This window comes from Nansenia antarctica (genome assembly GCF_963989245.1).
Source record: "Nansenia antarctica genome assembly, chromosome: 18".
Lineage (NCBI taxonomy): Eukaryota > Metazoa > Chordata > Actinopteri > Argentiniformes > Microstomatidae > Nansenia > Nansenia antarctica.
The window spans coordinates 15,892,811-15,909,170 of NC_137691.1; the positions used below are offsets into that span (position 1 = coordinate 15,892,811).

General features: G+C 47.9%; 1 protein-coding gene across 1 annotated transcript in view; it reads right to left on the reverse strand.

Annotated features, from left to right (window-relative positions):
- Window positions 1-16,360, reverse strand: part of LOC308172911 (acid-sensing ion channel 1B-like) — a gene marked incomplete at its 5' end in the record, with an annotated part of 57,741 nt that overhangs the window by 10,288 nt on the left and 31,093 nt on the right. Inside the window, 2 exons of the mRNA XM_080547878.1 lie at window positions 4,139-4,266; window positions 8,285-8,435. Coding sequence (XP_080404004.1) covers window positions 4,139-4,266; window positions 8,285-8,435 — 279 coding nt within the window. The remainder of the gene's footprint in view (window positions 1-4,138; window positions 4,267-8,284; window positions 8,436-16,360) is intronic.

A 16,360-nucleotide genomic window follows, 5' to 3' on the forward strand; every position in this document is an offset into this window, starting at 1 on the left:
ATTACGGGTCATATCAGGGGGAGGCTGGTGGAGGTAGAAATCGGAGGACGGGCTCATTGTGGTGCGTATGACCTGTCCGTCAAGTCCTCCACATGGCTGACACATGTTTTTGATACCACCCGTTTGATACCGTTCCTCATTCCATTCCAATGAGCCCGTCCTCTGATTTCTACCACTACCAGCCTTCCCTGGGTCATACATGTGCATGTAACGAAAGCCCCTAATCATGTCTCTTACAAACATCTCAAAGTGGCAGTGACCTTAAGCCACCAAAGAAGAAGGTACTGTATATATGGGCGTCTAGAGAAGAAGGTACTGTATATATGGGCGTCTAGGTAACAAGCTTTACCTCAGACAGTGCATCACTGAGTGTGCAAATAGCGACAAATTAAACATGCTTTAGGAGGGAATTGGATAATGTATTATCAACTGTTCATGCAAACAATACATGCCTACACACTCACATGCACACACACACACACACACACACACACACACACACACACACACACACACACACACACTATTACTATACTCGCACCCCCCTAAAAAAACAAAAACGAAACGCTATAATGACTTCTCTATCGGTTGCTATGGCTATGAAGTTCCACAAAGTCAGTCAGAGTGTAGTACCATCCTCTAGCAGGCGGGGGGGCGGGGAGACACAATGGGGGTGAACACCAATATGTCTTCCCTGGGTTCGACCCAACTTCATCATCGCTCCCCGACTTGTCTGGAAAGCCATCGGGCTGAGTAATGAAGGCTCGGTGGCTGCCTATTCAAAGCCTAACCATTTCGAAGGAACAGTTCAGTCATCTCGAACCACCCACATTCCATTTTCATTTAAAAGGCGTTTCGTGGAGGGCTACTTCACTCCGACTCGGTGTCGGTGTGTGTGTGAGATATGCGTCAAAACAAACTGTGTTTGGCTGGGGACCAACCTTGGACCAACCGTGGCTACTTAATTGAGGGCGGCTAATTAGACGGTTGAAGTGCTCTGACAGGGCATGAATGTTTCATCGCCTGCTGCGTGTGCGCGTGTGTGTGTGTCTGTGTGAGAGAGAGAGATCGAGATAGAGAGAGATAGACAGAGATAGGGATAGATAGCGAGACAGAGATAGAGAGACAGAGAGAGTGTGTGTGTGTGTGTGTGTGTGTGGGGGGGAGAGTGAAGGAAGAGAGAGAGAGAGAGAGAGAGAGAGAGAGAGAGAGAGAGAGAGAGAGAGAGAGAGAGAGAGAGAGGGGGGGGGGGGGGGGGGGGGCAGACATTAAACATGTTTCTAAGGGCTCATGGGAAGAAGGTGCCGTATCCGAGCCGCGTCCAATCAGATCTTCTCGGGGTCCCTCTCTTGAAGATGAGGCTTTAAGAGCTTCTCTTTCATAAACTGTTATCTACTTTAGTGGCAGACAGGTTGTTCGGTCAAAACACACACTGAAATCCCAACATCTTTTATACCGCAGGGACCCTCCGCACACACAAGGTTGATGGGCTGGAAGAGTGTGAATCGTATTACATTAATGAAAGCTGCCTGCCAGAGGCAGAGCCAGAGACAGCTCATACTGACAGAGAGAGGGGAGGGAGAGAGACAGACAGACAGACAGCTTACACAGACAAGAGAGAGAGAGGGAGGGAGGGAGGGAGGGAGGGACAGCTCACATAGACAGACAGAGAAGGAGGGAGGGAGGGAGGGAGACAGAGCTCATAGAAGGAGGGAGGGAGGGAGAGAGAGCTCACACAGACAGATAGAGAGAGGGAGGGAGGGAGAGAGAGCTCATAAAGACAGAAAGAAAGAGGGAGGGAGGGAGGGAGGGAGGGAGAGAGAGACAGCTCATCCAGACAGACAGACAGACAGGGGGGAGAGAGACAGACAGCTCACAGACAGAGAGAGAGAGGAGAGGGGATAGAGAGAGACAGACAGCTTACACAGACAGAGAGAGAGAGGAGAGGGGATAGAGAGAGAGAGACAGACAGCTTACACAGACAGAGAGAGAGAGGAGAGGGGATAGAGAGAGAGAGACAGACAGCTTACACAGACAGAGAGAGAGAGGAGAGGGGATAGAGAGAGAGAGAGACAGCTTACACAGACAGAGAGAGAGAGGAGAGGGGATAGAGAGAGAGAGAGAGAGACAGACAGACAGCTTACACAGACAGAGAGAGAGAGGAGAGGGGATAGAGAGAGAGAGAGAGAGACAGACAGCTTACACAGACAGAGAGAGAGAGGAGAGGGGATAGAGAGAGACAGACAGACAGCTCACACAGACAGAGAGAGAGGAGAGGGGATAGAGAGAGAGACAGACAGACAGCTCACACAGACAGGGAGAGAGAGGAGAGGGGATAGAGAGAGACAGACAGACAGCTCACACAGACAGGGAGAGAGAGGAGAGGGGATAGAGAGAGAGAGACAGACAGCTTACACAGACAGGGAGAGAGAGGAGAGGGGATAGAGAGAGAGACAGACAGACAGAGGGACAGAGAGGGGGGGAGACAGCTAACACAGACAGAGAGACAGAGAGTGGGGGACATTTAAGACAGACAGAGATGGGGGGGGAGACAGCTCATAGGATGATTGACACACGCACGCACACACCTACACAGACAGACACACACACACACACACACACACACACACACACACACACAAACAAATAAATTAAATGTGTGTGTCTAAATAAATGAATACATGTGTTCTCTCATCCAGGTGCACCCTGGGGGAGCATCTTGCCAGTGTCTTATCTGACTGGTGACACAAAACATAAAACAGTCCTGAAAAATTATCATAATATTAAAACTCAGCAGGGACGGATGTAATATTGTTTTAGACTTGTTGACATATGTCTCTGAAATATATCTCATAATTTATCTCCTGTCACAAAGACATGAAGGTTGTTATATGAGTCGGATGGATAGACTGAATGAACAGGACAAAGGACAGGATAGACCAGGCCGTACAGGATAGACCAGGCTGTACAGGATAGACCAGGCTGTACAGGACAGACCAGGCTGTACAGGATAGACCAGGCTGTACAGGAGAGTAGACCAGGCTGTACAGGAGACTAGACCAGGCTGTACAGGAGACTAGACCAGGCTGTACAGGATAGACCAGGCTGTACAGGATAGACCAGGCTGTACAGGATAGACCAGGCTGTACAGGATAGACCAGGCTGTACAGGACAGACCAGGCTGTACAGGATAGACCAGGCTGTACAGGATAGACCAGGCTGTACAGGAGAGTAGACCAGGCTGTACAGGAGAGACCAGGCTGTACAGGATAGACCAGGCTGTATAGGATAGACCAGGCTGTACAGGATAGACCAGGCTGTACAGGAGAGACAAGGCTGTACAGGATAGACCAGGCTGTACAGGATAGACCAGGCCGTACAGGATAGACCAGGCTGTACAGGAGACTAGACCAGGCTGTACAGGATAGACCAGGCTGTACAGGACAGGCTGTACAGGAGACTAGACCAGGCTGTACAGGAGAGACCAGGCTGTACAGGATAGACCAGGCTGTACAGGAGACTAGACCAGGCCGTACAGGATAGACCAGGCTGTACAGGACAGACCAGGCTGTACAGGATAGACCAGGCTGTACAGGATAAACCAGGCCGTACAGGAGAGACCAGGCTGTACAGGATAGACCAGGCTGTACAGGATAGACCAGGCTGTACAGGATAGACCAGGCTGTACAGGATAGACCAGGCTGTACAGGATAAACCAGGCCGTACAGGATAGACCAGGCTGTACAGGATAAACCAGGCCGTATAGGATAGACCAGGCTGTACAGGATAAACCAGGCCGTACAGGATAGACCAGGCTGTACAGGATAGACCAGGCTGTACAGGATAGACCAGGCTGGACAGGATAGACCAGGCTGTACAGGAGACTAGACCAGGCTGTACAGGAGACTAGACCAGGCTGTACAGGATAGACCAGGCTGTACAGGAGAGACCAGGCTGTACAGGAGAGACCAGGCTGTACAGGAGAGACAAGGCTGTACAGGAGAGACCAGGCTGTACAGGATAGACCAGGCTGTACAGGATAGACCAGGCTGTACAGGATAGACCAGGTTGTACAGGATAGACCAGGCTGTACAGGACAGACCAGGCTGTACAGGAGACTAGACCAGGCTGCACATACCCGCTGCTCCTGGCAGGATACAAAGGTCTGGAACCCAGGCGCCACGCCGAAGCCCAGCTGGTCGATGAAGGGAGGCTCGTCCTGGGAGTGGATCTGGACCTTGATGCCGGCCTCGAACGACGTCTCGTCTGCGGACACGCAGGGAGGAGAACAACACGGGTCATCACACACACACACACGGATGTTCTGGAAGGACAATATATTATTTATCTCCGAATACATTAAGGCGCATGACACACATGACATACACACACACACACACACACACACACACACACATACACAGACATATACTACACACACACACACACAGACACACACTCCACACACTACATACTACACACACACACACACACACACTACACACACTGAATAAATAAATGTTCTCTCATCCAGGTGCACCCTGGGGGAGCATGTTGTCAGTGTCTTATCTGACTGGTGACATAAAATAATTAAAGTCCTGAAAAATTATAATAATATAAAAAATCAGTAGGGACGGATGTAATATTGTGTTCACATTATGTCTCTGAAATGTAATATTCCCCCGTTCAACACCACTGACATCATTTACCTCCTGTCAGAGACACATGAAGGTTGTTTGTTACACAAGTAGGATGGATAGACTGGATGAATAGGACAAAGGCTTGTTGTCTCCCCCTTCAAGACACCTGTCTTAGCACACACACACACACACACACACACACACACACACACACACACACACACACACACACAGAGACACACACTCCACACACAGAAACACAGACACACAGTCAAACACACACACACACACACACAAATTCCACACACTCCACACACTCCACACACACACACACACACACACACACACACACACACACACACACACACACACACACACACACACACACACACACACACACACACAGAGAGACACACACTCCACACACAGAAACACAGACACACACTCCACACACTACATACGACACACACACACACACACACACTCCACACACACTACACACACTACACACTCCACACACTCCACACACTCCATACGACACACAAACACTCACACACACACACACACACACACACACACACACACACACACACGCACACACAAAGTGAATGGCTAAATGAATAAATAAATGATGAAAAGAGGATAAAGGGAATCAGGAATCAGGAATCAGGAATCACCAGAGCTGACAGCTTTCTGTGCCGGAGCACTCTGCCGTCCAGATCGTACAGGAGCAGATGGGCTCTGTGATAGCGAAACGGCCGTACAGCAACCGAGCGCCGAGCAACTAGCTCAGCCATATTTGTATCAGCTCCACCGAGCAGGGGACAATGATGGCTTCGCAATAGAGGTTTAGAGCAATTTGGTCTTTCTGGTCCTCCTCCTCTTCCTCCTCTTCATCCCTTTAAAGTCACAAAGTGCTCTCTCTTATCCTTCTCCTCTCACTCTTTTCAATTACCGAGCCCATGGATGTGGCTGAGATTCTGTGGCGGCGGTTTGGATAAAGAGGGCGACACACATTAACAGTAACAGATTGCTCCTCCATGGCTGGGTACAAGGCCATTTGTGCCGGTGCCAAAGGGGTCCGTTAAGAGCCTTGAGCAGCATATAGACATAATAATAACGACTCTTGACGCCCCTGCTTCCTAAGAGTAATGCTATCCTTCACTTAGCTATTTTTCCAATCTGGAAGGTAAAGTAAATAAATGATATTTTTTGGAAGGCAAACTTTGACTAGAATGGAGCATGAAGAAGGAATATACACCAGCCAATGGATGACGGACAGTTCAGGTTCCGATCACTCGACGACTTGATTCTGTTCTGGTTTCTGTTTGGCTGTACTGTGAGCTGCGTGGGAAAAACCATCCATCTGGTCTTTTGTTTTAGTATGGAACACAGCATGGGGAGGCTTGGTGGAGGTAGGAGTCGGAGGACGGGCTCATTGGAATGTGTGGGACGGAATGAGGGACGAGTTGAACGTCCCTCAACTCACACCCTCTCTCCTCGCATCCTTTGCATCCTGGTGGCTGTGGCTCAGGAGGTAGAGCCGGTGTCTAATGATCGCAAGGTCGGCAGAGTGGCGGTTCGAACCCTGGCTGGCCACATGTCGAGATGTCCTCGGGCAAGACACTGAACCCCCAAATTGCTCCCAATGAGCGGGCCGGCGCCTTGCGTGGTAGCTTGCCGCCATTGGTGAGTGAATGAGTGTAAGAATGGGTGAATGAGTGGCCATTGTAAAGCGCTTTGGAATAAGGCGCTATATTATAAGTCAGTCCATTTACCATTCAGTCCATTTCTCAAGACTCCCATATCCTATATAAAGTCTGTCTCCTTCTCAAAACACCTACAGCATATCCAAAATAAACTCCTATAAATCTCCTATATCGCTATTTGCATTTCTGGCTAGATGATAAACTGCATTTCGTTGTCTGGTACTTGGTACTCTGCAATGACAATAAAGTTGAAAATAATCTAATCTGATCTAATCTTATCTAAAACCCATCGGAGGAGGAGGCCTGGAGGAGAGGAACCTCTGATCTCCACCAATGTGCTCGAGGTGAACGAGGTGAGGAGAGAGGATGCAAGGAATCAGATTAAAAGAAAACATCTTTATCGAGCCATATTTTGAGATATCACCTGTCATATGGAGTGGTACTCGTCGTTCTGGTGTGGGAGAGAGGAAGGGTTCCACGTGACAACCCACTGTGGTGGTGAAGCATCCTCGTTATCGATTCTATCCTGCCAGCCGCTAGATGTTAATCTGATTAATGTGGAGAGCAAGCATGACTGACAGGACTTACGATTATTTCTCAATAAAGTAGCTTTTGATAAATCGATCCCCTTACCCGGCCTGGTTTACAATATTGGATAAGAATTTGTCATTTAGCAGAATTTGCCATTTAACAGATGCTTTAAATCCAAAGAGACTTACAATTACAGATTACAGGGGACATTCCCCCTGGAGTAACTGAGGGCTAAGTGCCTTCTTCTTCTTCGGCGTATGGGTTGTTGTTTCCTCTCCACTCCACCAGGCTCGGGGCCGAGGGGCTACCCTTTTACCACCCCGAGACCTGGTTGAGGGGCTCACCCGGGCTATATTTCTGGACACCCCTCCAGAAGCCACGTCATCGTCTCATCATCTAATACCGACAGACCGTGCATCCCGTTGGGTGGGTGGTACACCGGGCAATCCAGGATAACATGGTCTGCGGTTTGGTCCGCTGCGCCACACTCGCACGACGCATTTGGGGCCAAGCCCCATCTGTGCATTGATGAGCGGAAACGCCCGATGCCGGTCCGGAGACGATTGAGCCTCACCCAGGATAGCCTTGGCAAGTCCATCCCGAGCTGCTCAGGGCCGGCGACTGGAATGTGGTCACGGCTAAGTGCCTTACTCAACGGCACGCTAGTGGTGGTGCTTCAGGCAGGATTTGAACTCACAACGTGAGTCACGTCCGGAATGTTCAGCATTTTTTTATCAAGCATGACTCTTGAGCGAAAGCCTCATAAAAAAAAGAAACAGCCAGATATCGAGAGACAACATTTTTGTTTCACTTCACGTGCGGCTTTCACGTGCGGCTTTCACGTTAGCGACGTTAGCTCGCGCTATGCGGCTGGTAGGACCAGGCCATTGCATGTGTGGAGAGAGCGACACAAGTCTACTGTGACTAAGTCCACGAAACGACTCTCGGGTGAATCAGATAACAGACACAGGAGATGTTCTATGTAATACTGGCTTATAGGGATGAAAAGAAAACTAGTTATATATCTGTACAGAGCAGAGAGAACACTGACACACAAGGGGTAGGGAGCATGACCGAACACACATAATACACACTTCACACAATAGGATATTACTGTTGGCTCCCGTACGTGAGATAAAGTGTGTGGGTGCAGCAGTGTGTTTGCAGTTGAAAGTACCATCTATCATCGTTTCTTACAGGGCTAGAGGAGTACCTGTCTGTCTGTCTCCCATCTCTCCGCTGTAGACTATCTCCTAATCTCCCCCCTCTCCCACAGAGCCATACCTGTCTCTCCCCTCTTCTCCAGAGCCATACCTGTCTCCCCCTCTGCCCTATAGCCCTACTTGTCTCCCCTCTCCTCTCTCTCCCCTATAGCCCTACCTAACCCCCCCCCTCCAGCCTCACCTGTCTCCCCCCACACAGGGAGGTACTCGTCCTGCTGGATGTCCAACATGAGCTCCAGGCCGTTCCCCATCCCCCCTTTCATGGTCACCAGCAGGGGGCGCCCGTCCTGGCCTGAGTTGAAGGTGTAGCATTTCCCATAGCGGGTGAATATCTGAAAGGCACAAGAGAAACATTGATGTCAGAAGAAGACAGACTACAGCAATGATGAATGAACAAAAAAGCAATACAACCACCATTAGGTTTGATTCGATTACGGACTCTCATAGCCTGACGCCGTATTTTAACGTCGATCTGAGGGGGATGGGGGGTGGGGGGGGGACGATCCTGGCAAGCAAAGCTGCCATTTTGATTGTGTTCTTGCTGCAGTGGTTAGAGAAGAAGGAAGAGGTAGTGTCGTATGGGATTACAAAGAGAGGGCGTACATATCGTACATATCGATGGGAGGGAGCAGTCACTTCACAACAACAACCACAACATCATAATAAAACAACAACGCTTCAGGGATAATCCCAAAAGGCCAATACCTACCCCTCTGATCTTGAGAAAGATTCATCGTTCAGAAACTACTTAGGCTCTTTCAATAAGGGTGCAATATGTATCTTTGTTCCCCCTGAGAATAGCCAAGTAGCCATCCTGAATTATTACTTGTGATGCATTGGCAGTCTGCAGCAGTAACCCTGCCAGTACCCTGTCATTTTGCCTGAGTTAGCTTTTTCAAAACGTTTCCGGACATTTCTGGGCGTTTCTTACAGCCACTTGCTGTGGCTGTGTAACCTGCGACTTGTGTGTGTGTGTGGACTCGTCTTTGTAAATTGTTATTGCAATTCCCATCGCAGTCAAAAGAGGGCGCAATCCAGAAGTCTACCTTTAAGTGAGTAGTAGTAGTAAAAGCAGTTTCAAAGGGATCCCTGTGTGTAAAAGGCTGATCAGTTTATCCCCTAACGATACATTGTTACAACCGGAGAGAGGCACAGCGGAGAACATAAGAGTAATAGGGAAACATAACCTCATAAACTCAGACATGATTGGTAGTGAGCTAATGGATATATAATCACATTAGATACGTCAGAAAATGGATTGTGAGAGACCATGGCCGCGCTCCAAATCAAATGCCTCCCTCGTCTCGGTGTCAAGACGGCTGATTAGGCCTCTCGGAAGATAAGAGCTTGACATCATCATACCAGAACCCTCTTCAGTCTGCGGACACATAACAGTATCTTCAATTCAATTCAATTCAACTTTATTCGCCGTGTGCAGTGCACTAGGAACATGATTTGGTATTCAACCATGCTAAACAAGCTGCAGCACATACAACAACAAGACGACAACACGACAATACTCAAGACAAAATATACAGTACCAATATGAGTGAATATTATGAATAAATATACTACAACTAAGTGCAAGAACATGTAAAGTGCAAGGTGCAATGATCAGCAGTTATTGAGAAGGGCTATGGCTTTGGGGAAGAAACTGTTCAAGTACATACTATATGCCTATATAACAGCATCACAGTGTATATAACATTATCTGTATATCTGTGTATGCCTTGGCACCATATCTCAGACTCCGACACAACATCCGCTATGCTTATACAGTGATTTAGAGTGTGCGACCAAAATAATGACCTGATGAGATTGGATCTAGCTCTAAAACACGGAATGCAAAAATCCTGTTGAACCCGAGGAAGCTCTTTTCGAACCCCCCATGCTGTTGTTTTCCATCTTCCTCCTAGAATTGTTTAAAGAAGCTAGCTAGTCAACTAGGGGTTACAGCAAAGGAAAGATACGGAGGGTCTGAATCAGTAATCTGGAGTGTGGAGCGTGCCGAGTGCTCTGAGACTGTCGAAAAAGACTAATGGCGCCATAAAAAGGCTGGGATATATACGATACGTCTTTACCTTTAGAAGGCCCTGATTGGTCGACCTGTAGGACTCAGTGATGAGGTACAGTAGAGGGAATATATAGTAGCTCATTTTGAGAACCACCATTGGAAAAAAAGGCTGTTTTAATCAGCACCACACCGGCTACGCCTGAACCCAGGTCTGGAAGAGGGCAGCACCGGAGGCCCCATACAGTGGAGTGTACGTGTGTGTGTGTGTGAGTCGTTTGCTAACGAGGGCATCAACGTTATGCCTTGCTCATCTGAATGTATGAAGAGCAGAAGACTCACAGGGAAGGGGCTAATTATAAAAAGGGTTAATGACCCGAACACAACAGGCCTAACGACTCAAACGCAACCCGAATGGATAGACTTCAGATTTCTATAACTCACACAATGGACCTCAAGTCTCACTCAGTCAAACTGTCCGTTGGAAGGGGGGGGGAGTCTGAGGCAGAACGGGGTTGTGAGGTGAGGTGGCGCTTTTTTCCCATCAGCACCGTGGATTCGTTCGATGAATAGAGAGAGAGAGGTTGAAGAGATGTTTCAAATGGAGGTGTTGATTTCAACAGGATTGTTTTTGCCCAAACAGGGAATTGAATGTGGCATGTGGAGTCATGCGTGCCAGTCAGATGGCAAATATAAGGACAGGGCAGGGCAGGACAGGAGGGACGTCACGAGAGGGTCTGTGGAAACTTTTTAAGTGGGTGGAGAATTGCTGACAACTTCCAGTCCTCAACTTCCAGTCCTACACGCGCAGAATCTCAATCCACAGACACGATTCTGGGTTATCAGATTAGACAACTAGGTATAGAAAGAGCCGTGCCTATTTCACTTACTATAAGCGCCGCCTCTGGGGTTAGTCTTTACAATGGGAAACTGCTACTTACACACAAAGACCACTAGTTGGCGCGTCTTGTAAATTAGCCTGCCTCCTCCTACACAGAAAAACTGCTAAATAGCTTTATACTAGCTTATCCTGATTTTGAAAATGTGAGGATACTGGGTGGTAGAACGCGCATATCTAGGAAAGGTCATGAAAGGAGGGTCGTGAAATTTGATTTGAGTGCAAAGGTATGTTGTTTTTTTTACTCACTTTTTTACTCACAGTCTGAGAACTGGCTGTTCTAGTGTTAAAACAATAGGTTCATAACATACTCTCCATACCTCGCAAGTATTGGCCATACAATATTGATCAAGGTTTCATTTATTTATTTTTTACGGTTCATAATACATAAAACAATAGAAAACTGTGGAAGGAAAATATTAAGTAGAATAACAGCACAATAATGTGATGTACAGTATCCAGAGTAAAAAAAAAGAAGATTTTTTTTTTTACAAATGTTGGCATTTAGCAGACGCCTTATTCCAAAGCGACTTACAATCAATACATTTGACGTATTGTGAATCATCTATCCACTAGTCATAGCAGGAAAAAGTAATCTATGCTCAGGGCCATTGGCAGTCGTCATGCTAGAAAAAGGAAGACGACACAGGAGAAACAGTACAGGGGGGTAGTAGATGTCTCAGGAGAAACAGTACAGGGGGGTAGTAGATGTCTCAGGAGAAACAGTACAGGGGGGTAGTAGATGTCTCAGGAGAAACAGTATAGGGGGGTAGTAGATGTCTCAGGAGAAACAGTACAGAGGGGGTAGTAGATGTCTCAGGAGAAACAGTACAGGGGGGGTAGTAGATGTCTCAGGAGAAACAGTACAGGGGGGTAGTAGGTATCTCAGGAGAAACAGTACAGGGGAGGTAGTAGATGTCTCAGGAGAAACAGTACAGGAAGGTAGTAGATGTCTCAGGAGAAACAGTACAGGGGGGTAGTAGATGTCTCAGGAGAAACAGTACAGGAGGGTAGTAGATGTCTCAGGAGAAACAGTACAGGGGGGGTAGTAGATGTCTCAGGAGAAACAGTACAGGGGGGTAGTAGATGTCTCAGGAGAAACATTGCAGGGAGGTAGTAGATGTCTCAGGAGAAACAGCACAGGGAGGTAGTAGATGTCTCAGGAGGGACAGTTAAGGTGTACCCTGAAGAGATGGCTCGTCAGTCTCCGACGGAAAACGGGGGAGTGACTGCAGTTCTCAGTTCCCTCTCCTCATCTGTTACCAACCTGGGCGTCAAAATGGACCCTCACCTCACCTACGAGACCCACATCAAACACATATCCAAGACAGCTTTTTTTCACCTAAGGAACATCGCCAAACTCCGTCCCGCACTCACTCTGGCAGATGCAGAGAAGCTTGTCCACGCCTTTGTCTCCTCCAGACTGGACTACTGTAATACACTCCTCATCGGGATTCCTAGCAGCTGCCTCCAGAAACTTCAATACATCCAGAACAGCGCTGCTAGGATCCTGATGAGGGTGCGCAAATATGATCACATCACCCCCATCCTCAAATCACTTCACTGGCTCCCCGTCTCCCTCAGAATCAAATTCAAGGTCTCCCTCCTCACCCACCAGTGCATCCATGGAACTGCCCCCCCCCCCCCTACCTCAAGGAACTCCTGCATACCCCTCAGACCTCCTCACGCACCCTCCGTTCTACTGCCACCAACCTCCTCAAGACCCCCAGGACCAAGCTCCACACCATGGGAGATCGGGCCTTCTGCTCGGCTGCTCCCAGGCTGTGGAATGCTCTCCCTGACCACCTAAGGGCACCACAGTCTGTGGATGCTTTTAAACGAGGCCTTAAAACCCACCTTTTTAATAGAGCCTTTTTTTTTGCCTTTTAATTGAAAATGTTTATTGTTTTATCTTCCTGTTTTTAATTGTAGCACTCTGAGATTTCCTATGTAAAGTGCTTTTATAAATAAAATGTATTATTATTATTATTATTATTATTATTATTATTATTATTATTAGATCTGACAGCCGTGGGAAGCTCGTTACCACCAGCGGGGGGAACTGTACAAAGTATTGTAGCATCCTCACTAACTCCCTAAAGAGACACATTTTTGAGCACCTTCAATAAAAATCTCCCTTACCATATGTCAGGCGTGAATATGAAATCTGACCTTTGGGAAGTGTTTCTGGCAGGAGACACAACAGAGTCAGGAGCGCCCGCCTGCTACACCCGCATGTGCTCAGCCTCCAGAGGCAGACACACGTCAAGAAAACGCCGTCTCGAAGTTCATTTCATTCCTCCGAGTTTCCTTGACTACAATCCCATTCAAGGTTATCATTACTCCGTCACCCTCTCCGTCAGCTAGCGTAGCACAACAATGTTGAAGGTGACAAACCACCAGCAGCAACACTCAGGAGGGAAAAAAAGCAACGCCATACCGCTTTAAGTCTTCAATGACAACGACAACTTCAACAGACATGAAATGTCCTCCGCTGACATCATTACCCTACCTCGATGGCCGAATCAGCCAGCCATTCCCTTGCAATCTCCGGGCGCCAGTAATGATCTACACACAAAGTACGACCCGAACTCAACATATTCGACGAATAAACTTTTAATGTACTGAGTCAGCTGCCGCCGGAGCACAGGAATAGACTATGGCCTAATGCTAATGGGTCTGGCCGTAATAGAGCGTCCAGATTGGGGTTTATGAAGGACGGCGTGGGCACATTAGAGCACAGCAAGTTCGTGTTCATTCTTTTCAGTCGAAAGCATCAAGACATGCATCATCACACAAAAGTGATAAGAGAAGAAGTGTGTGTGTATGTGTGTGTGTGTGTGTGTGTGTGTGTGTGTGTGTGTGCGTGCGTGCATGTACATAAGTACCTGTGTGAGTGCGTGTACAAGTGTGTGTGTGTGTGTGTGTGTGTGTGTGTGTGTGTGTGTAGAAGTTGAATGAGTGAGGAAGCCCATAGTCAGAGTTGCTGTGGTAACCAAGAGATTGCGCCTGGAGCGGTGTGTGTGTGTGTGTGTGTGTGTGTGTGTGTGTGTGTGTGTGTGTTGTGTGTGTGTTTGTTTGTGTGTGTGAGAGAGAGAGAGAGTGACCTTGGTGCTCTGCAGCGTTTTTTGTGTGGTGAAAAGAAGTCTGTAAAGCTTCTCTCCACAGGGGCTTCGCAATGACACGTCCATTCATGTCACCGACGACTCACTGACTCATTAAACCGCTGCTGTCCCCAATACTGGAGGAGAGACAATCTTGAGACATGTCTCGACCCCCCCCCCCCCCCCCGCTACAGTGACTCAATTGTCACGTGTTCACCCCTAACTGACAAAGGGATACTTTGCTATCGATTTCTTTGACATAAACATTGATTAAAACAATACCGTTTACTAATCCTTCGGTTTTCGATGTCTTGAGGAGAGAAAAACAACACACTCTAGCTGTGTGTTGCTATTTCTGTGTGGCGTTGCCCTTCAAATCACGCACATCGTACACATTTTCCCCAGGTTGCATTAGCTGAAGTAACACGTCAACGACGAAGAAGGAGATTCATAGCCTAGCTAGAAGCTAGACCGATGAGGCACAGCGAGCGCTGCCACAATGGTCTAAGCCCCCCCCCACGAGCCGGCTTCCGAGAGAGATCATCACCTGGACCGGTTCTCACTTACTTCGGCATTCGGGGGCGAGGCATCTCGTTCCGTGCTTCTGTCGTTGGAGTAACGGGCCGGTTCTTAACACTAGAACAGCCACGGGTGGGGTCATTTGACCAAGTGAGTCAAAAACCAAAAAAGTATACCTTTGCACTCGATCATCGAATTTCACCAATTTACACCAACCAGCGTCAGGCACGACCCCTTCATGATCCCCTCAACTGTGCCAACGACATCATTGGGCTAGACTCCTCAGTCAGGTACGGAGTACTGTAGCTAGCGAACCGGCAGGGGAAAGTAACTCACTCCAAGCCGGTCTTGAATCCCCCCGGATCTTCCGCTGCGCTAACTGCAATACCAAAGGAATTACAGTAACTCTGTTAGCGGAGCTGCTAACGGGGCCTCATACAGGCTCGTTAAAGTACTACGGATCAGTCGTGCTTTTAGGCTAGGCTAGGACGCTCCCGCGATCCTTGTTGAAAAAACATGTTACACACGTTACCCAAAACACCATCGTTAACTCGAACACAGCCTCTAAACAAGCACTGATTAGCGGTACTCCCTGCCATCCATACTACATACAACATTGATACGTAATGCTGTCTCACATGAATAGTGCATCGGTATTACCAGACGGGGGCGGCTTCTTCGCCCGAGGCTAGAACAGCCTTCACAAGACAAAGTGTGTGCTCTGAGGATAACACAAGCTGTTCACTGTAGTTGTCAAAGCTTCATCTCGGGTCTCTCGTCATCGATTATTAGATCAGCGGGGGCGCGGGGGAGCCAACGTACTGTGACAGACAGCGGAGGAACAAACAAGTCTACAGCAGAGGCTCGCAGGACACACGCGACAGCTCCGAACTGTCATGCGAGATCCTTGTTGGTGTGTTAAGGCTGGATGGTGGAGGGGGTTGGGGGGGGGGGGTCGGTCGGTGAATTGAAAGGGCCGAAGGACCACATTAAAAGAGAGGCCAAGGCGAGGTTGGGGTTCCTATTCAGAAAGTCAATATCCTGCCCCTATTACATCTCGGCTGCTCCTTTCAACTCTCCCTGCCTTTTCCCTTGACTTACACTGTGACTGAAATCACTTGGCTCGCTCACTCACTCCGTCTGTGTGTTTGTGTGTGTGTTTGTGTGTGTGTGTGTCCGCACGCCTGTGTGTGTGTGTGTTTGTGTGGGTTGTGCGTGCGTGTGCGTGCGTGCATGTGTTACTAGGTCTCTCTCTAAGGCCAAGCAATGCCTCATTGATTCTCCATACAACATCACATTTGCTCAAACTCACACAGGGCTCGGTTTATCTTTGAAGCAGAGTGCATTTCCGTGGGTTTTCCCTTTTAAATGCTCTGCATTGCATAACACGTGCTCCCTAAAGATGATGTGAAGAGGAAATGTGGTCAAATATAACATATTTCCATCTTGTAGTTCATATTAAACATTAAAGGAGTACATTTTTGGTTGAGTAGCACAATCTGTTGGGCCTGCATTATTCAATGGAAAAGATCATAAACTACTGTATATTAAAGATGCTTCACATCTACACCTAGTTCTAAATGAATATTTCAAAATGAGCATAACTAATCTGAGCTTTAAGCATAAGTGGTAATAAACCAAAAACATTAATAAACTATGTACTGTATTTGGGAGTGAGGAAACCCTTTCAACATAATTTCATTATTTGTATATATTCATTTTAAA